General features: G+C 42.1%; 1 protein-coding gene across 2 annotated transcripts in view; it reads right to left on the reverse strand.

Annotated features, from left to right (window-relative positions):
- Window positions 1-26,586, reverse strand: part of NOX4 (NADPH oxidase 4) — a 154,574-nt gene that overhangs the window by 122,347 nt on the left and 5,641 nt on the right. For both annotated transcript variants that reach the window (XM_073318104.1, XM_073318024.1), the window contains exons 3-8: window positions 17,260-17,370; window positions 16,559-16,643; window positions 15,568-15,665; window positions 13,184-13,211; window positions 7,375-7,447; window positions 3,183-3,263 (exon numbers count right to left, since the gene is read on the reverse strand). In XM_073318104.1, coding sequence (XP_073174205.1) covers window positions 3,183-3,263; window positions 7,375-7,447; window positions 13,184-13,211; window positions 15,568-15,665; window positions 16,559-16,643; window positions 17,260-17,370 — 476 coding nt within the window. The remainder of the gene's footprint in view (window positions 1-3,182; window positions 3,264-7,374; window positions 7,448-13,183; window positions 13,212-15,567; window positions 15,666-16,558; window positions 16,644-17,259; window positions 17,371-26,586) is intronic.

Here is a 26,586-nt window from a genome sequence, read left to right on the forward strand (position 1 = left end):
TTACTTAATATTTAGTCCTACTGAAGTTGAGTTAGCTGCAATGATGTATGATTTATGTCTGGGGTTTTTTGAGGATTATCTTGGCATCCTCTCTCTGGTGTCCCAGGGTGGGTTAAGCTCTGGTCCTTTGACAACTATAGCAATATCACTGGGGTCAGATCTTCAGCTGGTGCAAATTGGTGTAGCTCCTTTGATTTCAGTAGAACTAGCCCAATTGGCACCAGCAGAAGAGCTGGCTCCAAATGTTTTAGTAATCCTTATGTTTGTAGAATAATGCCGTGAAAGCATCTGTTTTGTGTTTCCTATTGACTTTTTGCTATTGTTGGCTTTAATACCAAAGCCTACTTAAAGTTTGGGGCATCTGTAAGTCACTGAAATGCTTTGCAGGTCTTGTTGCAAAAAGTACCACAACAGCACATGCATTACCTATTAGGGCTAGTTCTCTTCTCCCCCTGGGGTGAGGATGAAAGAAACAACAAAGCATACATGACAGATGTTAGTTGTGTCACTTAACACGCTACTGGGAGGTGCTCAGATACTGTAATGACCTGGGCAGTATAACAAAATACATAGAATAGAACCACGAAACACCCCCAGGAGAGGATCTGGGAGGAAAGGGCATGGAATATCCTAAAAAAGTCCCCTTTCAGAATCTTCCCCAAATCATTCCAGTGCTGGGAAGACATTTGTCCTCTGAAGAATGAGCTGCCATTCCCATGCAAATCTCAGACACCCTGGGACCCCTTGTCCATTCCCCTGCTCCTTGACTGCTCAGCTCCTTTAGAATCATGCTGATAGTCTTTCCTCCAGCTGCCAGTGCCCTGGGTGGGGGCGAGGGGGTTTACTGGTAACTTTATTCAAAAAACCTTGCCAACAGTTAGGTGTGCTGATACTGCAGCCTATCAAGCCAGGTCAGGCTTGACAAAGCCCTGGCTGGGACACTTTAGTTGGGGATTGGTCCTGCTTTGAGCAGGGGGTTGGACTAGATGACCTCCTGAGTTCCCTTCCAACCCTGATATTCTATGATTCTATGCTGACTAATATTGTCTCATTGTTTCCTTGTGTTCTAACCTGTCTGTCTCTCTCCACCTGTTGTATTTTGTCTTATAATTAGATTGTAAATTCTTTGGGGCAGGGATCATCATTTTGTACAGCACTTAGCACAATGAGGGTCCTCGTCTATGACAAGGGCTCCTAATCATAATAAAAAAAAATCTGTGAATTAAAATGCTTCTGTTTGAAATGTTTTTTAGCTTCTATTGTTACAAGTTACATCTTACATTTACTATAACTGATAGAGGGTAGAAAAATGTTTTCCTCTTGATTTTAGTTTGTGTATGAGACAGCACTTTGTGCAGAGTCATTGTCACCAATTCCCCTGTATAGCCAGGCAGGTTCCAGTCCTGCAAGAACAGGGGTCTGCACAGGGAACCACCTGCCTTTTATTTTGTGAGAGATGGGAGCCTTAGTTTGTCAGATTCCCCTGTTGGGTCTTTCATACAGCAACAACAAAGGGCTGGGGAGAACCTTTTTAAAAAAAAAACATGAAAAAGTTAGGAATCATGGTCCAATGTAAAAACTTGATTCTTGGAACTCTTTTTTAAAAAATTCTCTAGATTTCAAGTTTACAGTGCTCTATTTCACAGCTTGTAAAATCCAACAGCTACTCATCGTTTACCTTCAGACCCTACCAAGGGAGACAAGATGAGTGAGGTAACATCTTTTATTGGTCCAACTTCTGTTGGTGAAAGAAACAAGCTTTCAACCTACACAGAGCTCTTCAGGTCTGGGAAAAGTACTCATTTTCTCACACCAGTGCAACTCCTGTATGTATTTAGCTGTGACTCTGAGTACCTTTCCCAGACCTGAAGAAGAGCTCTGTCTAGCTCAAAAGCTTGTCTCTTTCTCATTCTCAGTCTAAATCAGAATACCAAGGAAGTCAATGGACGAGGTCCTTAGCTGGTGTCAATGATGCAGCTGCTTTGACTGAAATGCAGCTGTGCTGATTTACATCAGCTAAGGATCTGGTCCAAAGGAGTTGCACTGGTGTGAGAAACTCCACAGTCTTGCACCTTGTGTGGTTCTGTGAAGATGTGACCAGAACCTGGGTCTGCAGGACAGGTGACACCTCCACACCACTACCTGGCAGCAATGGGAAACCTGTAGGCATCACCACATACTTCCTGTGGAGATACAAACACAGGAAGTATCACCACAGGAGGCTGGACTGACATGCCCCAGATTGGTCCAGGCACACTACTTAAGCCCAGAGGAGTTCCAGGAAGCATCTGTGCAAGGAGGTCGACTTAGCTGCCAGTCATTGTGATGGATCCGCCTCTCTGCTTGCTCTCAGACCCTTGGCTCCAGGTTGGACCCTCGACTTCTACCCTTGAACTCTAACTCTGAGTCCAGCCCGATTTGGTACTTGGACTCTGACACTGGCTTTGATCCTTGGCTTCAGTACTGGGAGGCCAACTCCAGCTTTCAACCTCTGGTTTTGGAACCTGGACTCTGACTGTGGCTTTGATCCTGGGGCTTCAGTGCTTGAACTCTGACTCTGGCTACAGACCCTGGCTTTGCCCTTTGAATGCTGGCTCCACCCCTGCCCACTGGCATCAATACTAAACCACAGCCCCAGTCCCGAACTCCAGCTATCACTCTTAGATTCTGATCCTGACCAGATTCTGATCCTGGTCTACCTGGGCTCTGGCCATTGGGATGGACTGCCCAAGCCCCGCTCGTAACACTTGTGTGGTCATTTACACCCATAAAATGGTTGGGGAGAGAGAAATAATTGTTGTGGTACAGCAATGGGGACATGGAGAAAGGAGAGACAAAGGGAAGAGAGTGACCTCACGTCACCCTTTGCCAGCAGCCAGCCAGGGTGGTTCTGGGGGCAGAGCTAAACAACATTTATTTTAGTTACAACCAGAACTTGGTGGAATGGGCAAGGAGCGGGGTTTGGTTCAGGTTGTGACCCTGCTGTGTTCTAATCTGCTGTACCAAATGATGCTCCAACCACAACACAAGCTTTACCTGAACAATTGCCGCTGTTAAATACTGACCAGCACGAGGTCATGTCAGGAAGATGCCACTTGGCTCCCTGCCTCAATGCCCTTCTTTGTGAGCTGTACCCTACTCAGTGTGCTTCAGGAACAGGGACAGTTTATTTGGTTACGTACCCAGAAACATGCACCAGCAGCAGCACATAGAAGACAAAGAAGAGGTTGTGTGTGTACCAGAAGATATCGTAGTTCAAAAGCCTGCAAAGAATAAACTGTGGTTTAATGCCATTTGCAGATACTACACTCAGTCATTGCTAATTACAAGCAGCTCTGTGTATCTAGATGAAAATTATAAACATAGAAAAAGCAAAGTCCAATTCAGCTAGGGTCCAAAATCCAATTCAGTTATGTAAAAAATATACACACACATTTTCCCACATTGAGTTGTTGAAAAGGAGAGGGGACTGGGTAAGCATGAAAGTGAGGGAAGGAAAGCAGGGAGTAGGAGTGCATGCAGGGAACTAAGGTATGGAGACTAGCCTGTTTTCCCAGGTCTCTACACAGCCTTCTACCCCACCCCTGCTGCCATAATGGCTCCCTGGCCCCAAAATTCAGCCTATAACCACAGTTCTGCCACCAACACTGGCTCCCTCAGACCACATCATTCACCCTGATGCTCTTGTAGACATTTATATTTTAAAATATTGAAAGTAACTATTAAGCATTTTCAATACAAATGGGTGTAATGGGAAGTGGGTAACGAGGTGTGTGGAAGGGAGGTAATCAGAGAGTTGAGGGAGAGGGGAGAAGGACTGAAGGAGGTGCAGGTAGTTATGGTACACACGCAGGGAACTGAGGCAAAGGGTAACAGGGGGGAAAGTATGAAGATACTTCAGGAGTTAAGAGTTGACATACAGAGAGGGTTTTCTGGAATCCAGGGCACATAGAGGTAAACTGCAGGGAACAAGCAGTGCCACATAAGTGCAGGACAAAGGGGAAGAAGGACTTCCTTCTATTGATGATTTTAAAAACTAGGGAAATTCTCCCCACATAAAAACTCTGTGAACTGTCACTTAACTTTATTCCTTTCTCCATGAATACAATCATCTCTCAAAAAAAATAGGAACTCACTAGTTAAGGAAATATTCACCCATAAGCTACCTATCTTCACAAATACACAACACAGCACATTCCAACCCTGTACAGCAGCACAATGTACACAATGTATTCTCTTCCAATACAAACCCTTATCCCCATCCACAATACAAATCAAAAATTAAATCATACACAAACTTAACTCTTACTATATAATTTAAGAAGCTATTCTTAAGACATTGCAAACATACACTAAGTCTCTCTCTGAAATGTCTTTGTCTCCTTTTACCTAGACAGCTTATATCTGGCACATTGCCTAACTATAAACATTATTTCTTTTTACTAAATCAGAACTTTTTAAAACACATCAGACTGCTTCTTATCTACTATCTGTCATTCAAAATAGACATTTATCAAAATCTAATTTCCTAGAAATCAGAGTTCTTGAAAACCTGAGTTCAAATTGCGTATTTAATTCCTACTTTGGAAAATTGGCCTTGGTATGTGCGTGGGTGTAGATTTGCATTGGAAGGGAATGTGTATGTGATGGTTTACAGGATAATGATGTGAATGACTATTGTTATATGTGATTGAGAAGATAGCTTGTGTATGAGCAGTTTGGAACTTATTTAGGAAGCCCTGAAAAAGTGGTGTCCTATATTTTAGTGATTGAGTTCATGGGAAAGGCCCTGGAATAAATTTAACTTGTAACTGGATCACATTTCAGCATTTTTCTGTATGTTTTATTACATTTTATAATAATTCAACCCCCCTCCTAGCAAATGGCTCTTGAATGAAAAATGGAGAGTTGCTACACAAGCTATTGCATGAAAGAAAAACATTTTAAAAAAATTAAGAAGATTTTTCAAGAAGTGTATTCAACTGGTTTTGTTCTAAAATTCATATGTCAGAAACTGTTTATCCATTTCACCTCACATTTGTATCAAGCCTTTATTTATTGCAAATATAGAGACAGCATGAAAGGAAGTGGAAAGAGTTTTCAGGAGAAGACAGAGAGGACATGAAGGAGCAGATGGGATTACAGGAGGAGAAACGGGCTTGAACACGATAGGTGGCTGCAGAGCTGTGGAATGCTTGAAGAAAAGAAGCTTGATCTTTATACAGAAGAGGAGATGCCACTGTAATGAATCTAGAAGAAGAGGCACAGTTGGAGCACTAAGAGAGAAAAATGAGGTTTTGATGGGAGCGGAGTTTTAGGGAGGGGAGACTGAAGGGCAGGAGGTTGCAGTAGTCAAAACGGGATATAACTAGTACACAGTCTTGGAAACAGGGAAACCTTTGTTGCCTGGATCAGGAAATTACTACGATAAAAATTTAAAACTGTTCATTATTTCCAAGAATGTTTGCATTGCATCTCTTTCTCTTTTTTTATTTAAACAAATGCTGCTATTATTTTCTAATTTATGTTGGCCTTGGAGAAAACAGACTTTTGCTTTTGGAAAAGCACTGCAGAGCTGTATCAGTCTGAAGTGATCATTTAGTGTTTCCACCTTTTATGAAATGGGTTTAGCTTTGGAGGCAAAGCCTTCAGCATAGCTTACATCCTGCCCAATTATCTTGAAATCTTATCTTGAGTCTAGCAGCACTGCAGTCTAATCCTGCTCAAATTCAGTGCTTCTGTAGCTCCACCTGGGGCTGCCAATTAACATAAGAACATAAGAATGGCCCTAGTGGATCTGATCAAGGGTCGATCTAGCCCAATATCCTGTCTTCTGACAGTGACCAGTGCCAAGTGCCCCAGAGGGAATGAACAGAACAGGTAATCATCAAGTGATCCATCCCCTGTCGCTCATTCCAAGCTTCTGGCAAATTCCCAGCTTCTGACCTCACTAAGGTCCTGATTCAGGAAAGCATCTGTGTTCAGTAAAGGTTCTTAAGTACCTACTCAACTGCTTCCTCAATCAAGGCCTAACAATAATAATAATAGCTAGCTAAGACATGCTGGTTCAGCAGTGTAACTTACATATGCCTAACTGACGTAATTGGGACTAATCTCTCATGCTTTGAGTTAGGCACATCTGTAAGTACCTTGTTGAATTGGGATCTAAAACCCCAATTCTGCAAACACTTGATTCTTGATTCTACAAAATCATTAATCTACTCAAGTGAGTACTTGATAAGGACTACTACATTAGCAAAAGTTATGCATGTGTTTGCAGGATCAGGGCCTAAGGCCAGAAAGGCTACCAAACTCGATCCTGTAGGCTGTTGAGCACTCTGACACTTAAGTCCTTGGAGCAGGCACCACACAGCATTAAGCCGCTGGCGTTCACAAGGACTCTGCACTGAAAAGGGTAAGATACAGTTCCCTGCTCGTTTTCTCTCTAGACCAGGGATCGGCAACCTTTAGCACACGGCCTGTCAGGGAAATCCGCTGGCGGGCAGGGCCGGTTTGTTTACCTGCAGTGTCTGCAGGTTCAGCTGATTGCGGCTCCCGCTGGCCACAGTTCGCCGCCCCAGGCCAATGGGGGCTGCGGGAAGCAGTGGCCAGCACATCCCTCAGCCCATGACGGCAAACCGCTGCCAGTGGAAGCTGCAATCAGCCGAACCTGCAGACACTGCAGGTAAATAAACTGGCCCGGCACGCCAGCAGATTTCCCCTGATGGGCAACGTGTCAAAGGTTGCCGATCCCTGCTCTAGACTGTCATCTCCATTAATAATGTTACCTGAGGCTTTGACCAAGAATTATTGTGTTCAGTTATGAAATGTGGTACCCAGAATTCTTAATATCCCCTTAAAAAGACACTAAGTCAACTAAATGGTACATTTCTATCTGAAGTATTTTGTCAATTTATTGTTACAAGTAACACCCAAGGAAGGATGAAAAAAACTACATTAACCTCTGATTTTTCCAGATTTATTTTGTGCATTTGATAGCACTTCGTGTACAATTAGTTTCACTGGTACCACTGTACAGTCAGTTTACTGTGTTGCTCGTGTGGATCTTTCACACAGTGACGGGGGAGAGTAAAACTGTCCAGATTTCAAGTTTACCATGTCTCTTAAATAAATCTACACTCTGAAAACATCATCAATTTGCATATTTATTGTACAAATACTGATTCCAAAACTTAATGTGCTAGTTTACCTACAAGTTAGTGCAACAAATGGAACAAGATATTTGATATTTTCCTTCCATTTATATAATGCCTGTTACATATCATTGTAGTTGCTCTGTATTCCTTCTAATCTGTGGCAGAATACGATTGCTCAGACTGTGATGTTCAACGTAATAATCAGTTTAAGTCTTACCTGATAGCATATGTAGAAGCTGTGCACATTAGGAATAAAACTAACACCATCAGGACCCCAGTCAGTCCTGGAACTGCAACATAAACACACATAGATTTAAAATTATAATAGGAAAAGGTATACTCATCTTTTATGACCATTTAAAGTGCTGGTCTGTATTAGGAACACAAATCATGTATTGATCAAAATGATTTATTTCATTTATGTAATGTATTTATAAGAGCCAATTTTCCAAATGAACATAGTTTCAGAGAATTTTGTGCAAAAGAGATTTTCACTGTTATTCTCCATCTGGAGAGGGGAAAATATGTTTTCTTCCTTGCATTAGTCCAAGTATATACAGATACATCTAAAATTCACAATTTACTGTTCACTCCTCCTCTTGTACCCCCTTTGCACCATGAACCAGCTAGAGCTCAGCAGGTAGCTTTCTAACAGCACAGGCTTTCAGTTTGCTGTAAAGGCTGGTTTTATAATAACTTTTGAAATCTCTTTCAAAGCGAGTTACTTGCAGAACATTTCCATTTTAATTTTGAGTGTTAAATTTTTTTTAAAATGTACAGCTCTCCAAAACAGCACAATTAAAAAACTGGTCACAGACAGAATTTCAAGCAAATCAATTGCAATGCCAGCTGTTGCTAAGATCATTTGCAGACCCATTTTACCCTGAAATGGGAAAAATGCTGCAATTAGTCTTCATGACATAGTATAATGTTTGAAGTTGTTGACTGTAGAACAAAACCTGCGAGGATGAGCTGCAGTCAGCATTCCAGAGTGATAGGACAAAGATTTTAAATTACCTACCTTAATGCTGGCATCTGATTTTCAAAGTTGGTGGCTTAAGAATTATGTATAATGAGCAAACATTTAAAAGCCATGAAGAGTTACATATGAATATTTTACCTCTTGAAGAAAGCAAATCATTCAGAGTTTTAACATGTAAGGACCCAGGCCTGCAAAGCCCCATGCTTAATATAACATAAAGCCAATAGGACCACTCACAGTGTGTAAGGTTAAACATATGCCTAAGTCTTTGCAAGATTATGCTCTAAGAGCTTGATCTTGCTTCCACTGAAGTCAATGGCAAAGCTTCCATTGGTTATAATGGGGCAGGATCAAGTCATGTTTGCTTCCAAATGTAGGCCAAAATTTTCAGAAATGACGAGTGGTTTTAAGTGTCTCAATTTTTGAGTGCTCCATTTGAGACTTGACTTTTAGAAAATACTGAGCACCAGAAAACCAGACTACTTTAATGTGCTTAAAGTTAGGGACCCAAAAATTGAGACACCCAAAATCAGTACTCATTTCTGAAAATCTTAGGATGAAATCCTGGCTCCACGATCAATGGGAGTTTTGCCAAGGACTTCAGTGGGTCCAGGATTTCACCCTAGATCTTAGAAAAAACAAGGAGAGTTGCAATACAATTTGTCTCCTTTCTCTTCATTTATTCTTTTTAAATATAGATTTTCAATCTGTGCATGACTAAAAAGTTATCCCCTCCTCCTCCCATTACCCCTGCACTCCACTCAAAACACAGCTGCTAAAATCAGCTTCCTAAGCCTTCATTCCAGTCATGTGAGCCCACTCTTCAAATCCCCAACACACTTGTCCTTCTCTTCTGCATCAAATTCAAGATTCTTGTTCTAACCTACAAACCCCTTCTCAACTCTGTCCCCTCCCTACTTATCTGCTTTTATTTATTTTCCCTTTACCCCCCACACCATTCCTGATACTCCTTTAGTGATGGCAACCTTCAACATCCATCTGTTTCTCCCACAAGCCTCTTCACACTTCCTAGTACGCTGCCCCTCAGCATGGTGTGTCCTCACCAGATTAATCCATAAAGTCATCATCCTCCTCTGCCTCCAAGTCCCATATCTGCTGTGTTGCCTTCAAGAAATCAGCCACCAAATTTGATTGTCAGCTCTTTGGGGCAAGGACAGTCTTTTTGTTCTGTGTTTGTACAGCCCTTAGAACCATGGGGACTAGTCAATGGCTGGGGCTCCTAGGCACTATGGCAATAATAATAACTAATGGTTGGTCAGGGATAGCTCATTTTATTTAAAATTAAAATGAATGGGAACTATCCGTTTGTGCAATAGCACCCCTGTACTCTTATTGCTGCAACCCCTCTCCTTCCTTCCTTCCATCCTCTTGTTGTTTCATTTGTTGCCTACTGTCTCAAATTAGACTGTAAACTCTTCAAGGTGAGGACAGTGTCTACCAATGTGTTTGTACAGCACCTAATAACAACAGGGCCCCAAACCTAGTTGGGACATCTAGGCACTACCACAATTCAAACAACAATAACGGTGATTCAAAATGGTTGCTGCATTCTCACCTGAATGCTTCTGCTATTTTTTTTTACAAGTTAAACTCTTAAAAATTTAAAATTATACTAAAAAAAAAAAAATTAAACCCCCCACACCTTAAGCCTTAAACCACCTGTGCCAAGTATTGATTCCTACACTGCAGGATATGCAATCCCCCTGCATGGTTTTGATCTCTCTAGGCTGGGGAGCATAAATGAAAACCTGGCCTCTGTGAAGAAAATGGAAGGTCTGATACTGACTTCAGTGGGACAGGACTTCAACACGTGGCACAATGGGCTGAAAGAAGGATGCTATTAAATTACTGATCTAGAGTCAGGCCAAAACATCCCTTATGAGTGAATACACTGAGAAGTGAAGAGGAATGAAAATGACACAAGGTTTTCCCCTAGCTCCCTTAGGGAGACATGGGTTCCACCTTGCAGGCTCTCACTCTAATACAGTGCGTTCCCCAAGATCCACACAGCTCTCAAGGTATCCACAGAAGCAGGGTCATTCATGGAGAGGCTGTGGGCTGTACAATGTGCACTCAGGCCCTCTCCCTGATCCAAGGCAACACTGCTTATACTTTATTTGCACCTCCTATTAGATGTTGGTTTTGATGCACCCTCCCTCTTCCTCCTCCTTAGTCTGTGAACAACCCTCACCTTGAACACCCACTGAATGCCACATCAATGCCAACTGCACTACTTCTATCAAAAGAAGGCTGAAGGGAGAGGTGATCACTATCTATAAAAACATCAGAGGGATAAATACCAGGGAGGGAGGGGACACAAGAACAAATGGATAAAAACTGGCCATCAACAAATTTAGGCTTGAAATTAAGTGAAGGTTTCTAACCATCAGAGGAGTGAAGTTCTGGAACAGCCTTCCAAGGGGAGCAGTCGGGGACAAAAAACCTAACTGGCTTCAAGACTGAGTTTATGGAGGGGATGAGATGCTGAAACTGCCTACAATGGCATGTAGCCGATCTACAACTGCTTGTAGCAAACATCCCCAATGGTTAGTGATGGGACACTAGATGGGGAAAGAGAATTAATACAGAGAATTCTTTCCCAGGAGTCTGGCTATTGGGTCTTGCTGACATTCTCAGGGTCCAAATTACTGTCATATTTGGGGTCTGGAAGGAATTTTCCTCCAGGTCAGATTGGCAGAGACCCTCGGGAGTTTTTGCCTTCCTCTGTAGCATGGGGCTCAGGTCAACTGCAGGTTTAAACTAGTGTAAATGGTGGATTCTCTGTAATGTGAAATCTTTAAATCATGATTTGAGGACTTCACTAACTCAACCAGAGATTATGGGTCTATTACAGGAGTGGGTAGGTGAAGTTCTGAGGCCTGCAATGTGCAGGACATCAGACTACATGATCATACTGGTCCCTTCTGGTCTTAAAGTCTGAGTCTATGCCAGTTAGGCAACAGAGTTACACCACCATTTAGATTATCACTGATTTTCTATGGAAGCTGCACCAGCTGACACCTGGTCTAGATTTGGCTTAGAACCTTTGAAAACTATGTTTTCTATAGACTTCTAATTCCAGTAAGTGCAACAGGAGCAAGAGACACCGGACCCCATCATGCAGTCCTTTCAAATGAAACTTTTTTTGGCGTGTTTCTATGCTGTCTTGCACCAACCCCTACCAAATCAGAATAGCAGCATTCTGTCTTCATTCTGAACAGGGGTGCTCAAGGTGAAACACAGCAGAAAAACAGACCCCGTAGGTGCCAATAGGAGTTGAGTCTAAGCCAGGAGAGTCTGCATCAGGCCCAGGGAATCCATTCCATAATGGGAATACATTGTTCTCTGTCATGCGCATGCAACTAAAACCTCTTTGCTCACTTATTTTTATGATTATAGTTGCTTGCTTCCATGTTGCAGCTGAATCATTCTAAAGTTGAACTGATCCTGACATAAACCAGCTGAGACAACCAGTCAGTGTTTTGGTTACATTTATTTTTCTAACATTAGATAATACAGAAATATGGTTTTAATATTATGTAGAATCTCTGTTTGAAATTATGTTCCACTGACTCATCTGCAGAATAACAGCACTGAAGACTCTGCTCACACCACTCCAAGGATTTCTATAACTTCTCCTTCCTGACTACTGGATAAGCAAACCTAGGTTCATCTCGTCATATGCTTGATGTAACAAATGGCAGATTTGTATAATACCAACACAGAAACTAAATATTTTGTCTGGAGTGTGACGATGAAAAATGGCAAACAGTTATGGTTGTTATTTTTTTGGTTTGCAGATAACAGAGCAATACATTATCAAGCCATTATATTGAATGCGTATTTTCTAAATATTCTAATTGAGGTTACTGAATCAGTATCACATAGCCTCAGTTAGATCACAGTTTTCTTTTGAAAATAGTGAATTTTCCTTGCAGTCATCTCAAGTTGGGGGGAGGGGTTATTATCCACTGACACTCTGTGAGGCAGCAGCTTTCCCTTTGTTTAAAGTTAATCTCACCTCTGAGGGACTGAACACCCTCAAATCTCACTGAAGTCAGGCAAGGAAGTTGAGGTTCCTCAGTACCTTGCAAGTGCTAAGCCTTGCAAGACTGGGCTGTCCATAAAGGACAGGTAAGCAGATGAAGTGGGTCAGTTGTCATAGAATATCAGGGTTGGAAGGGATCTCAGGAGGTCATCTAGTCTAACCCCCTGCTCAAAGCAGACCAATCCCCAATTTTTGCCCCAGATCCTTAAATGGCCCCCTCAAGGATTGAACTCACAACCCTGGGTTTAGCAGGCCAATGCTCAAACCACTGAGCTATCCCTCCTCCCCTGATATCCTATAACAACAAAAAGCCCCTAAAGTCGGGTTCAGGCTATAACCTAGCCCTTCAGTTTGCCTCCTTCAGAGGCTCACTCCACTTCTAAATATTAGGAGAGATCTATTGAGCGGCCTGTATTAACTTGGAGCAACGACCTGGACTAGTCATCCCCCATTACTCCCTGTCTCCATCAATGTTGCTCCATGAGATGAGGCTCTACAGCAGTGGTTTACAACCTTTTTTCATTTGTAGACCCCCAAAATTTTCAAATGAAGCTGTGGACCACTTTGGAAATCTTAGACATAGTCTGCAGACCCTGAGGTACCCAGGGACCACAGGTTGAAAACCACTGCTCTAGAGGGTCCACCCTCTGATTTATTTTCTCTCTTCTACAAAAACTAAAGGCCCTCATCCTTCTTTCGCTGAAGTCAATGGAAGTTTTGGTTTTGACTGGAACAGGAGCAGGGCAGGTCCCCATGATCATTTGTATATTGCTGTGTGGATACAGTGAAATACCTTTAAGAACACTTAGGAACACTGTGGTCCCAGCTCTGCCCCTACAGAAATGGAGGTAAATCCGACTGGGGGTGGAAGTGAGACTCTTGTCTGGCTGAAAATATATTTCTGGTTTGATTGCAATATGAAATCTAAACTAACTAATCAGCTTATCAACTCTGCACAGAAGGTTACCAACTTACCAGTAGTGAAAAGGAGTTTCCTGGGGTCCTGAAAAATAGACACAAAAACACACAAAAATCAGTTGCTATTTATCATTTTATATCTCTTAATATAAGAAACTGCTCATCATTTCCACATGCCTCGCTACGACAGTCAATCCCTAAACCTGGCTGTAAAAGTGGACTGCGTAACTGGTAATAGAGAACAATGACAACTACGTTCCATCAATGTACACTGAACCTTTTGCCAACCCTTGCAACCATTTGCAAAAACCAAATGCACACTGAATAAGAAAGCAGAGTAGTGAGACAATCAGACACTTCTCTGCTTTCATAGATAATCATTTTACAAAACAACTTTCCCTAGCTACTGAATAGTTGTAGGAGAGGGATGAGATTTTAAAGCTGAATATAAAGACAAGGGGCAACTATGTTGCTCCCATTGAAGTCAACTGGAGTTTTGTCACGGACTTCCCTGGGAGCAGGAGTGAGCTTAACATGGCTGCCTCAAGGAGTTCACAATATCAGGCCAAATGCTTCTCTCCACTTCCTTGTGGGAGGTTCGGGGGGAAAAAGCAGCAGATCTGAGTGGAGGGGAAAAGGCAGAGTGCCAACACTATAGCATGTTTCCACAATCCCCTTGATCCTGAGGAAGTCCCTCTATGGCCTTGTCTTCACCAGTGTGGGGCAAAGTGTGTTCTTACCTCGAGTTAACTCCCTCGAGATAAAATCCTAGTGGAGGCAAGGCAGTTAGTAGTTTTTGTATGAGTTAGCTGGTTGAGTTAAAGATGAGGCTCCTCCACAGGCTTTAACTCAACCTGCTAACTCATGTGAAAACTTCTAACTGCCTTGCCTCCACCAGGATTTTGCCTCAGGTTTATTCATTCAAGTTAAGAACACACCCTTTTTTTTTTTTTTTTTTGGTAGTGAAGACCAGGTCCATGAGGATCATGGGTGAGAGGGGCAGGCTGAGGGAAGAAGCAATTATGGAGCAAAGGAGACAGTCATCCTCCATGGAATCATTCCTCCACTCAACTTCAGAAGGACTCTGTGAGCATAAGTTAATGCTGACCTTGTAAGCACTAAATGATTCCTATTTCCCCACCGCTTTGGGCAAAGCCTACCACCCAAAGAACAGTTAGGGAGCAATGCACAGTGGGGAAGCCTGTGGGAGCATTACTCCTGTAGGCAGTGCAAAGGCAGGAGAAGACTTTAAGACTTCCTCAGGCCAGAGTGTTTCCCACAAATGACTTTAGGCCCTACATTCTGATATGATTTAAGGAGGCTACATCAGAGATAGAAAAGTCAGCTGAGTATGGCATTTTGCAAGCAGAATGCAGCTTCCAGCCTAATTCAGGCAGACAATTAAAGCCAAAATAAAAGTATCCGATACTGTTCCCATTCAAGCCAACAGCAGTTTTGCCATGCCTTGACTTGAATGAGAGCAGGATTGGCCCAAATCTTGTCATGCTTCAATCCATATGTCACATTACACTGCCTGTGCAATGCTGCAAATGCAGCATCTATTCTCCTGCCTCTCCCATTTTATAAGGTCCAATGATAGCAGCATAAATGATTCAACAAGGCCTGCCCAGCAGCAGGGCAGTAAACTAAGACAGAACAGTGAAGTGACTTGCCAAAGGGCACACAGAAAGGCAGTGGGGGAGACTGCTGCTGGAGATGTGGGTCTCCCAGAACCACCCTCGCTCACATGTTTGGGGACTCTCAATCCTTTTGGTTAGACGTCAGTAGGAGGATTAACATGATAATGGATACCACCTTAAAAATTAAACCATCATCCTGAAAACTCTCCACCTCCATGGAAATCTTGGTTCTCTAGCTTGGTTCTCTAGCCAAACAACTCATGTTACAGAAACGGAAAAGAAGCCTGCCTCCAGGGACAGAAGCTTGGCTCAGCAATATGGCTGTCCTGGCAGCTAAAGAGCAGGTAACATTTTGGAGAAGAGGGACCCCAAGACAAATTGGCAAAGATATGGTCTAACTTTTTAGAAATCTTTAATTCCTAGCAGATAGAAACCAAGCTGTTGCTCTCCTTTTCCTTCCCTTCCCCCTTTCCTTTCTTTCCTTTCCCTCCCTTCCCATTCCTTTACTTTTTTTGTTCTTTTTGTCTTTTTCTCCCCTCATTTTTGGGGGAGGGAGGATTAATAAAATATAAATAAATAAGTGACTTGCTTAAGGTCGCACAGAAAGTCAGTGGCATAGCTAGGTCTCCTGACTCCAGTCCTAGTACTCTAGCCGTCGAAAGGAAGAAAAGAAATCAAGAGGATACTGCATTTTCACAGTATGCAAGACAAGCACCACTGTACACATCACTCATGGAAACTATAAGGCACCATACAAGTTACAACTATTTCAAGGAATATATAAAGGAACAGGTCACCCACCTCACCGCGGTAGTTTGCTGCATTTAGCGCCAAAAATTCTTCAGTATAGTTCACAGAGAAGTTAAGGACATTCACCAGGTGTGCGGCAACATGTAAGACTATAAAACGGAACAAATCTCAGTTCACTAAGATGCATTTTGAAGATTATGTGAAGCCCCTAACCCTGGTAGCTCATATGCGTAGGTGGATCCCTGTTCTTACACACATGAGTTTGTAGATCTGGGTCCCAAGTGACTGACTAGGCTGATTCCGTCATTATAATTTAGTCTATCCTACTCCTAGCCTTTATATATAAACTACCTGTTTATCATTTTCCTTTGCATATTTGGAACATTCAACTTTCTGACCTGCAGATTTTATATAAGAACCTTCTTTATGGAACTCATTCAGCTCTGACTGAATTCAATTGGAAAACTCCCATTCACTTTAGGGGAAACAAGATCAGTCCTAAGACACCATATGCTATTGTTGTACTAAGTGAGTTGGACAGATAGGCTGATATAAAAATACTACTCATTTTGAACCTTTTAAAGTATTGTAATTTATTTTCCCATTATAATTTTGATTGGGAAACTGAATCAAAGGACTGTGTCAACGCTATGTTAACACTTCATTGAAAGTGGCAATATTTTGTGGTATTTACCTGTATTGCCCACACGTTTGCAATAGATCTTTTCATCTCTAACATTCATGCCTCCTCATTTAAATTGACTACATGTGGTCTGAAATCAGTTAGGACGGCAGCTTTTAATTTGATTTCATATAAGAAATAAGAACTGACACTTCAGAACCTGTAACTTTTAAGGAAAGTCTTTCCACCCTCATTTAGATCCCAGGCTTCAAAAATGTCTGAGAAAACATTCACGCGTCTAAACAAAGAAACACAGAGAAAAACTACCCCAAAACGTACTGCACAAGAAAAGCCACAAGTGACTTGTATTGTTTAATATGCTTCCCACATGAGCTAGTGCTCAGCACAATAAAATCTTACCTGAAAAGACACATATAGTAACACCACATGTTACATGGAAAGTTTTACTTTTATCCAACAGCCTTCTTGTTTTCCTGCTGGCAACCTAGTAAAAAAAGAATTCAAGCAATCTCTCTTCTAAGATGAAGCAATGGAAAATAAAGTTAAAAGTAATTGATGTTCTAGACATGATTTCTTTGTCAAATTAACTTTTATACGAGGTTTAATGCTATTTGATCACAACACCTACATTTAGTAGGAACAGGATTAGACACAACAGGGTAACTCCATGGGCTTGATGCAGAAGTTACTAGAAGATGTTGTTTGGTGTGTGTTATTCAGGAGATCAGACTAGATCAGCAAAATGGCCCCTTCTGGCCTTAGGATCTATGGGGATAAGGCTTCACTTGCGCTCACTCTTCTTGTGCACACGGGCACAAGATGACCTTACTTACCAAAGCAAGAAATGTTCTTAGCACTGGGCCCAACCCAGCCAGGTCAAAATCAATACTTTCCTTAGCTTCAAAGGGATCCGGAGCAGGGTCCACACACAATGTATCTACCATGCACATCTAGGATACCTGTCTGCAGACCAGCACTATCTACAGCCAAGCAAATGAATAGTAACTAAATATGTGTGTACTGTAACCTTTCTAATATTTCTTAGGAATCTGTCTATGTGCATGGTCCTTATTAACTGATTGATTCTAAATGTTGTTTACCTTCTGAGATCCTCGGAGGAAGGCCAGGAGAATACGGCACATCGGTAAAAGGACCAGGCTGCAGTTCAGGTTGAGGACAGATGCTGAAGCTCTGCTAATACACAATCCTAGCTGAACAAATACAGCAAGAGTCAGATTATAGAGTGATAGTATGGTCCAGTATGGGTAGGGGGCTAGGCTAGGCTAGAACTTGGGAGACCCAGGTTCAATTCCCTACTCTACCACAGGTTTCCTATGTGACCTTAGGCTCTCTGTGCCTCAGTTACTCCTCTAAATAAATAATAGTACTTCCCTAATTGGTAGGGGAGTTGTGGGGATAAATGCACTAATGACTGTGAGGGGCTCAGGTACTATGGTTGGGCGGGGCTATGATAGATTGTAACACAATATATATTACACCCTTAATGTCAAAAATTAAGGTGGCTAAACAAAACTAAATTTGTCCCAAAGAAACAATTTTGAAGACCCTGTAGAGTACAGCGACCAGATATCAAGTTTGAAAAATCAGGAAGGGGGTGGGGGATAATAGGTGCTTATCTAAGAGAGAGCCCCAAATATCGGGACTGTCCCTATAAAATCGGGAGAGCTGGTCACCCTACTGTAGAATAATTAAAAGAATTCTTTGCTCTTCCCTAGAGGAGCTTGGAGGTGCCCAGTTGTTGCTTCTGAGAGCAGAAGAATCTGGAAAGATTTTATAAGGGGTAGGACTCAGCCCCATAAGTAACTATAGCAATAGTTCAGACCTAGCTATGTAAAAGAAGAGAGAAAATCTGCTGTGAGGATTTGTTGACCTAATCGTAGGCCTGATCCAACTCCCACCAAAGTCAATGGAAAGACTCACTTTGACTTCAGTAGGAATTGGACTGGCCTCTTTTTATGTCAAAAGGTGACATCTCACTTGGAAAGAACTGCCACCCTAAGCAACGTTCACAAGCACGTGTAAGGGAATAAATCAAAAGCAACCCTAATGTCAATGGAGCAACCACCCTCTACGTGGCCAGAGGGGTCACACAGCCATAGTTAGAGAGGAGGAAAGGATTAAACAGCGTGAAGACCCTCATTAGCCACTTAACTAAAATTTAATGGCTTTGTGATAAATGAGCCAAAGAACAACATCATACGTTAATTCAGCTAAAATGGAAATAATTGTGCCATTTCAGAGACGGTTGGAATAGACTCACAGTAGGTCCTTACCAAGTCACACACTGCTAATAAGCACATTCCCTAAATTGGACCCCAAATCAGCAATGGGGAGTTGATAGCTGGGAACTCCACTCACTAAAGCTTTTATAAAATATGCTATATAACATTTACTGGTCCACTTGGATCCTAACTAATTAAACCTAAACCTCACGTCAAATAAACGAGCAAAGTACACCTTGTGATGCCTTCACCCTAAATTCACAAAATTTAGCAAGTTGCAGCAGCTCTCCCCGTTATTAGTTTGAATTTGCATTTTTCTGTTAGCTTTTACAAAAGATGCAGTCAGACTGTCAGTAGATAAAGACATTTTATTCCTAAGGGACGTCTGTAGAAATACAGCATCTCGCACACACACAAAAAATGATTAAAAAAGTATACATGTTAAAAGACAAGTCATTTTTGCATATGTGTATTTTTAAAATATAAATGAAAATAAAAATATAGTATCAATTTTTAGGATACGGCTGATTGAAATTTTTGTCCTTTTTCAAAAAAAAATAAAACATAGCTATTTTTGTAACATGTAACCTCAAATGTAATCAAAACAATTTCAGGTTTTTTTCACTTTCTTTAAGGGGGAAAAAGAAAGGAAAGGGGAAAAAATGAAAGAAAAAAAGAGAGGTGGAAACCAGGAGAGGAGGGTCAGTTTACAGTTAGTTGAAAAATTAAAAAAAACAAAACCTGTGAAGTGTTTTGGAAAAAAATGAAAATTTGTCATTTCTTTCTATGCTTTTTTGTGGAAAACAGAATTTTCCCACCAGCTCTAATATTACATATACATACACTCTCAAATAAAATAATTAACATACACTTCTCATTTAGAATTCACACAGTCTACCAAGACTACGTCCACTGCAACATTAGAGGAGGTGCTGTCTTTCTGATGAGGCATAAAACTAAGATCTAAACTCGTTATAGTCATTAAAGATCCCAGGCATATTTTATAAAGGCAGAGGTAATAACCCTGGCTTCTTGTCCGATTTCTGACATGGGCAATTATATTGCCCAAACAGTATTAACTCATCCTCTTTGATTCCTGTCCTGTTATTCAGAGTTGCTGTGTACTATTTAGGAGTGCCAATTTCCACTCCAGAGGGGCTGCATTACAGGCAATAGATGAAGAGATGCCTAAATCTTGATTACAGATTATTATATAAAGGACAGCGGGGACAAAATCCTGTGGATCCCTACCAGGCACAGAGCCACAGAAAGGTGGTGACGGTAACAATGATCTTATTTTTACATGGTACCTTTCATATAGAAGGATCTGAAATCACTTGCACAGGTTTGGGCCCGGCGGTCCCCTGTACTGGGAAAGGAAATTGTGGTGGTTGCATGCCTGCACAGAGTTTGCAACAGTGGATGATTCTCCCCTATACGCCCCATCTCTTTGTAGTGAGTTTGACCACAAAGCCAACGGATACCTGAAATACGCACAGATTGTATGAGATCTTCAGTGGAGTGGGCCACCTGGGGGGAGCATCTGTGCCTCCACATTGGCTCCCAATCCCCCCGGCTCCTTTCAGTCCTCTGCGTTAGAGCTGAGCTGCTAGGTGTTCCCCCCATCAAACACTAGCCTCCAGAGAATGAAGGGAGACTCGCAAATGTCCATAGTGTTGTGATGATGGCATGAAAGAGTGATCACCCACTCACCACACACATACACCCTGGACCTGCTCTCTGCCATATCAGGGATCTAGACCTCTGCTGAATACCAACTGAGCTGCTTCCATGGGAACAAGGATAAGTGGGATTTAGGTAAAAGAGGCCACAGTCAACAACCCACAGTTCAAAAGGAGTAAAAAAAATCATTTGAACATTGTGGCATTCATAGTAAACATAGTACTTCTATTTCCTTGCCATAGATTAGGCTTAAAGTGACTCCCAGGTTATGCAAAATGAATCATTTTAGAACATCACAAATATTTTTGGAGTATCAGAAAAGTGGCAGTGTTCTGTTTTGCTCTGGCATATCTGTGTACGCTGAATTCTGGAGAGGTGAAGTTTGTTGCTATTTTCATTAGTTATTATTTCTGTAAAGGAAGTCTAGAAATGAGCTGTATATGTCAAAGGAATAATTTTTAAGAAACTGAAATTAAAGTGTTTAAACATTTTCATTAGAGGTTTTTGACACAAAGAACGGGTTAGAGAATTTCAGTGATGAAATGAGAAACACGGCAACGATCTGAACTACAGTTTATGCAAAATCCAGAAAAAATGAGAGTGCTAACAGAAAACATTCCAAAGCTCAAGAATAATAAGCAAAGCAACTGGTAAACTTTATAACTTCTGTTATCTGGCACATGTGATACATCACAAGGATATTGAACACAAGGATTTCTGCTTGGGTTGAAATGTACAGCATCCACGCAGCCATTATCTAACAGTGCTTGTATCAGATTGCAAGCTCTTAGAGGCAAGGGCCATGTTTTGTTTTGTTGTTCTGTTTGTACAGTGCCTAGCACAATGGGGTGCTTGTCCACGACTGGGGCTCCTAAGCATTACAATAACACAAACAATACGTAATAATAATTAGATGTGATTATCTCACAAAAAATTACAATGGAATCCCATGTCTATTGTTAGCTGAGCCCAGGGTGATTACTGTCTTGAACATTATTAAATATGGTGAAATTATTTCTTGTCAGAATCATAGGGTTAGAAGGGACCACAAGGGTCATCTAGGCTTACCCCTGCCAAGATGTAGGATTTGTTGTGTCTAAACCATCCAAGACAGATGGCTATCCAGCCTCCAAAACCTCCAGTTAAGAAGCTTCCACAACCTCCCGAGGCAGTTTGTTCCATTGTCCTATTGTTCTTACAGTTAGGAAGTTTTTCCTGAGATTTAATCTAAATCTGCTATGCTGTATTTGAACCCATTGCCTCTTGTCCTGCCCTCTGTGGCAAGAGAGAACAACTTGTCTCCATCTTTTTTATGGCAGCCTTTCAAGTATTTGAAGACCGCTTTCATATCCCCCCTCAATCTCCTCTTTTTCAAACTAAACATGCCCAGTTCCCTCCGCCTTTGCTCACATGGCTTGCATTCCATCCCTTTGATCATCTTTGTCACTCACTTCTGGCTTCTTTCCAGTTTCTCCACATCTTTTCTATACATTTGGGACCAAAACTAGACACAGTACTCCAGCTGAGGCCTAACCAGCACCAAGTAGAGCGGTACCACCACTTCCCACGACTTGCATGCTATGCCTCTGTTTAATGCAACTACACGGCTATTTTTAGCTCTGTAATATAAGCCCAGGGAGCCCAAGTCTGTTGACCCGAGTTGGAGTCTTGCTCCCCTGGACTCTGTAGACACACCCTAATGGTTCCAATTGAAGGAGCGCCCCAAAAATCTGAACCATGTATACGGCAGGTGGGCTGGAAATAGCTTAAGGAAAGCACTGTATGCAGCATTTCAGCAGCCCATCTTCCATCATCAAAATGAGGAGGAGTGCAACAGGAAAGTTTGCCCAGAGTTTTTCCCCCAAACTTCAAAATGGCTCAGTTCTGCTTTAGTACGCAGAGTGGGTATTTTATTTCATCTGAACTGGTTTGTCTATCACTAGTTTGCACAAACATAGCGTGACACACTATACCTCGGGGGAGCGCCCCCATATTAATCATTTATATATAATTATGATATTTTATAGAAAGCATGCCATGTGAGATATCAGAAGAAAGGTTATGATTTGCTGAGAGCTATTTTTCTATCTAAATATGTGTACTAGTGCATAGGAAGTTATGAGATTTTGTTGTATGGTTGTCACTAAAATATGCTGTGAGTTAGGGAACTGCCCAGATATTAGATCCCCAGAGACAAGGACAAGGGAGCTAACCAATGCCCAGGTAGGTGTCAAACAACCATCCACAGCCATTGTCCAGCAAGGGAGTTACAATTCAATGACTCACTTGCACAAGGCCACACCAGGGGAGTTGCTCAACCAACCTGGCCTGGTGACTCAGCAGTGCTGGACTTATGCACATCATGGACTAAGGGTATGAAACAGAACACAGTGGCCCCATGCTTAGTCCTTTCTCTTCTCCCCCACCTACGCTGACAGCAATGAGAAAGCTGGAGCAGAAGAGACTGGTCCCCAGGCTAAGAGGGAAAAGCCTGCGTATGAAAGATTGTAACCAACCTGCTGTAACCACCGGGATGAGAAAAACTGCCTGATGTATATGTTGCCCAGTCTGATAGGGTTGAGAGTTTAGACTGTGTGCTTATATTTTCTTTTCTTTTGGTAACTAACTCTGACTTTTTGCCTGTCACTTATAACCACTTAAAATCTATCTTTTGTAATCAATAAACTTCTTTTAATGTTTATCCTTATGAATGAGTTTGACTGAACTGCTTGGTAAATCTGCTCAGGTCACAAAGGCTGGTGTATACCCACTTTCCATTAATGAAGTGGTGAATCAATTAATAAACTTGCATTGCTCAAGAAAGGGTCCTGAGCAGTGCAAGACGGTATATTCCTAGGGTGCAGGCCTGGGAGCTGGGTGATTTGGCTGGTGCCTTTCTCTGTGTGATCCATGAGTGGCTCTGGGAGCATTCATGCAACCTAGCTGGGTATGGGGCTCCACATGCGGTTGTACTGGAGAGGTTTACTGCTTGCCACCAGTAAAGTATTGTGAGAGACAACACAGAATATGAAGTAAAGGGGGCATAGTGCTCCCACAGTCCCAGGTTGAACCCTGGGGATCCTGACACACATAGATTTTCACTGGCTTCCCAGAAGTAACTCACAGAAAGTTATTGGGCCGGATTCAGAATTCACTTACACTTGTTGTCATAAATATAAAGGGAAGGGTAACCACCTTTCTGTATACAGTGTTATAAAATCCCTCCTGGCCAGAGGCAAAATCCTTTCACCTGTAAAGGGTTAAGAAGCTAAGGTAACCTCACTGGCACCTGACCCCAAATGACCAATGAGGGGACAAAATACTTTCGAATCTGTGTGTGTGTGGGGGGGGGGGGGAGCAAAGGGTTTTGTCTGTCTGTGTGATACCTTTTCTGGGAACAGATCAAGGATGCAAGCCTTCCAACTCCTGTAAACTTAGTAAGTAATCTAGCTAAAAAATGTGTTAGATTTCCTTTTGTTTAATGGCTTGTAAAATTTGCTGTCCTGGAGGGAATGTGTATTCCTGTTTGTGTGACTTTGTGTAACTTAAGGTTTTGCCTAGAGGGATTCTCTATGTTTTGAATCTGATTACCCTGTAAAGTGTTTACCATCCTGATTTTACAGAGGTGATTCTTTTACCTTTTCTTTAAATAAAATTCTTCTTTAAAGAACCTGATTGATTTTTCATTGTTCTTAAGATCCCAGCGTTTGGGTCTGTGTTCACCTGTACCAATTGATGAGGATTATTATTATCAAGCCTTTAACCCATGAAAGGGGGTGTACGGCCTGGGGGGATATTTTGTGGGAAGATGTCTCCAAGTGGGCTCTTTCCCTGTTCTTTGTTTAAAACGCTTGGTGGTGGCAGCATACGGTTCAAGGAAAAGGCAAAGTCTGTACCTTGGGGAAGTTTTTAACCTAAGCTGGTAAAAATAAGCTTAGGGGGTCTTTCATGCAGGTCCCCACGTCTGTACCCTAGAGTTCAGAGTGGGGAAGGAACCTTGACACTTGTGTTACACTGGTATGACTCCGCTGACCTCAGCTCAACCAGCATGACTTTGAGAAGCAGCAGGCTCTTTGCGTGCTGTGTTGGCACCAACTGACCACAAAGATTCTGGACCCCACTGGTAGCTGTGCTCTGCTTTTTGAACATACCCTAGCGGCAACTCTTGTGCATGTCTGTCCTGCCGGAAAAGTAGGCCTTTTTTTTTTCACAGCAATTATGATGTGCTCATAGCAAAGAGTTTATCACAACTGCCACAAAAAACGTATGATTCCTTCTGATCGTTGGCACACAACAGTCTTTGGAATATATTTCTGTTAACCCCGAGGAGAAAAATGTTAAACCAACTATCACCCAGTTCCTTATGATCAGCAGTCTTATGTCAAAGTACAGCTGGGGTAGAAACAAGTATGTGCTATAGGGGATGTCTACGGAGAAGGCTGCAGGTTTCCCTTACTTACAGAGATAGTAAGTAGGCCACTAGTAGCTCATTGTCCCTATGAGACACCTCCCCCATTTGCTGCCCCCATATGTTCTCCACAGTAGGATATACCTCATCTGACTCATGAGTACGCATGTCCATCTATCCCATAACTTCACCCACCCCCAAGATGTTCCTCCCACATGACCACCCCCTCAGAATTCTCCACTCACTCTGGTGTAAATCTAGAAGGCAACACTGAAAGCAATGGAGTTATAATGGTGCGAAGGAAATGAGAATAAGGCCCCTAGTCTCTGTGTACTGAACTGTCTAGGTACATTATGGGGGAGAGTGATGGAGGACAGGCAGGAGTGGAGGAGGATGAGAATCAGCCTGCCTTTCTATGAAAAATTAAGAAGTGCCCTCTCCTGGAATCAGGTTGCCACCTAAATGGACCAGCAACCATTATTTGTATTTTGTCTTAGTGATCTTTAATAAAGATATATTCCTATAATCCACTGCCTTCATATTAATTCAGGTTCATTTCCACCACATCATTACAAACAAAATGTGAAACAACTTGTAAAAAAAAAGCAGGACATTTCCAAAAAAGTGTGATTCATGTATTTTGATGGAAAATGTCACGTGGTTTCAATAATGCTTTGTGTAAGCTTTTACTGAGCAGAAATCAAATTGGGCAATGTGCTTGATGTGACAAGCTCATGCGCTGTTGGGAAACAATGGATAACGCAAAAACATGAGTAATGTCTAGAACCACAGTTTACGGAAGGTCCAGAAATAAATTTGAGAGCTAAAGCTTCACTTGATAAACAGCCAAGAGCTCAAAAATGTCACTAAGTAACTCACTCTTTCCAAGTGATCCCTAAATGGTCTCTCAACTTCCTTTGTGCTACCTGGGCAACTTTCACATTATCATGTAGTAACAAATGGCTCAAAAGAGTGGACCTTTGGATTTTTAAATAATGATAGAGGAAGAGAAGATTCTTGCTCCAAGGCAAATCTTAACAGAGGAACATATCCCTGTTAACTAACTATAAAATAGCAGGCATACAATCCTCTCTTGTCTAGAAGGAGAAGATATTACTTCACATAAGTAGCACATTAAATTGTTTCATGCAGAGCAAAAGGAGGCAGCCAACCCACCAGCTGCTGCTCAGAGTCCTGTCTCTCTCAGTACTTAAAGAACCCTCCTTTATCATCATATCTGAGCACTTCACTAAACCTGTGAGGTAGAGAGGTGCTATCATCCCCATTTTACAGATGAGGAACTGAGGGTGCAACTAATGGTACATCTATGCTGCAAAAAAAGCAAAAAAAATTCTCAGCAGTGAGTCTCGGAGCCTGGGTCAACTGACTCAGACTCACGGGGCGCCTGCTACGGTGTTAAAAATAGCAGTGTAGACATTCCCACTTGAACTGGAGACCCAGCGAGGGGGAAGGGTCTCAGAGCCAAGGCTCAAGCCCAAGCAGAAACATCTCCACTGCTATTTTTAGCCCTGCAGCACAAGCCCCACAAACCCAAGTCAGTTGCCCTGGGCTCAGAGACTCTCCACCACGGGGCGTTTTTTTGCAATGTAGAAGTATCTGAAATGACTGCCCAAAAATCACACAGGAAGTCTGTACTAGAGCAGGGAATTGAAACCAGAGTCACAAGCTAGCATCCAATACACTGAAACACCTTTTCTCTCTAGGCAAGCACAAAGCCAGTAAGAGCCAGAGAAGTTTTTGGGGGTGAGGGGGGAGAGAATATGTATAGATATGTCTGAGTGGGGAGCAGGAATGGGTGGAGTGTACTGCTCTCCAGCTATTCCCAGCAACATAGGGTCCCATGGGGACCACTGCCAGCTGGTACACGTCATCAGGGTAGTCCCCAGGCTGCTCCAACCTAGGCTGAAGCAAAGAACCAGGGAGTCACAACTGGTTCCTGGTTCTCTGGGTGCTGCTGCAAGGGGTGCTGGAAGAATGCTGTAATGGAAGAAATATGCTTTTCTTGGGTTAAGCAGGATATTTCAGCATTAACACAAGAAGAGACTAAAACTATTTATCATTAATATAAACCA

This window comes from Lepidochelys kempii, chromosome 1 (assembly GCF_965140285.1).
Source record: "Lepidochelys kempii isolate rLepKem1 chromosome 1, rLepKem1.hap1, whole genome shotgun sequence".
In the NCBI taxonomy this organism is placed as follows: Eukaryota; Metazoa; Chordata; order Testudines; family Cheloniidae; genus Lepidochelys; species Lepidochelys kempii.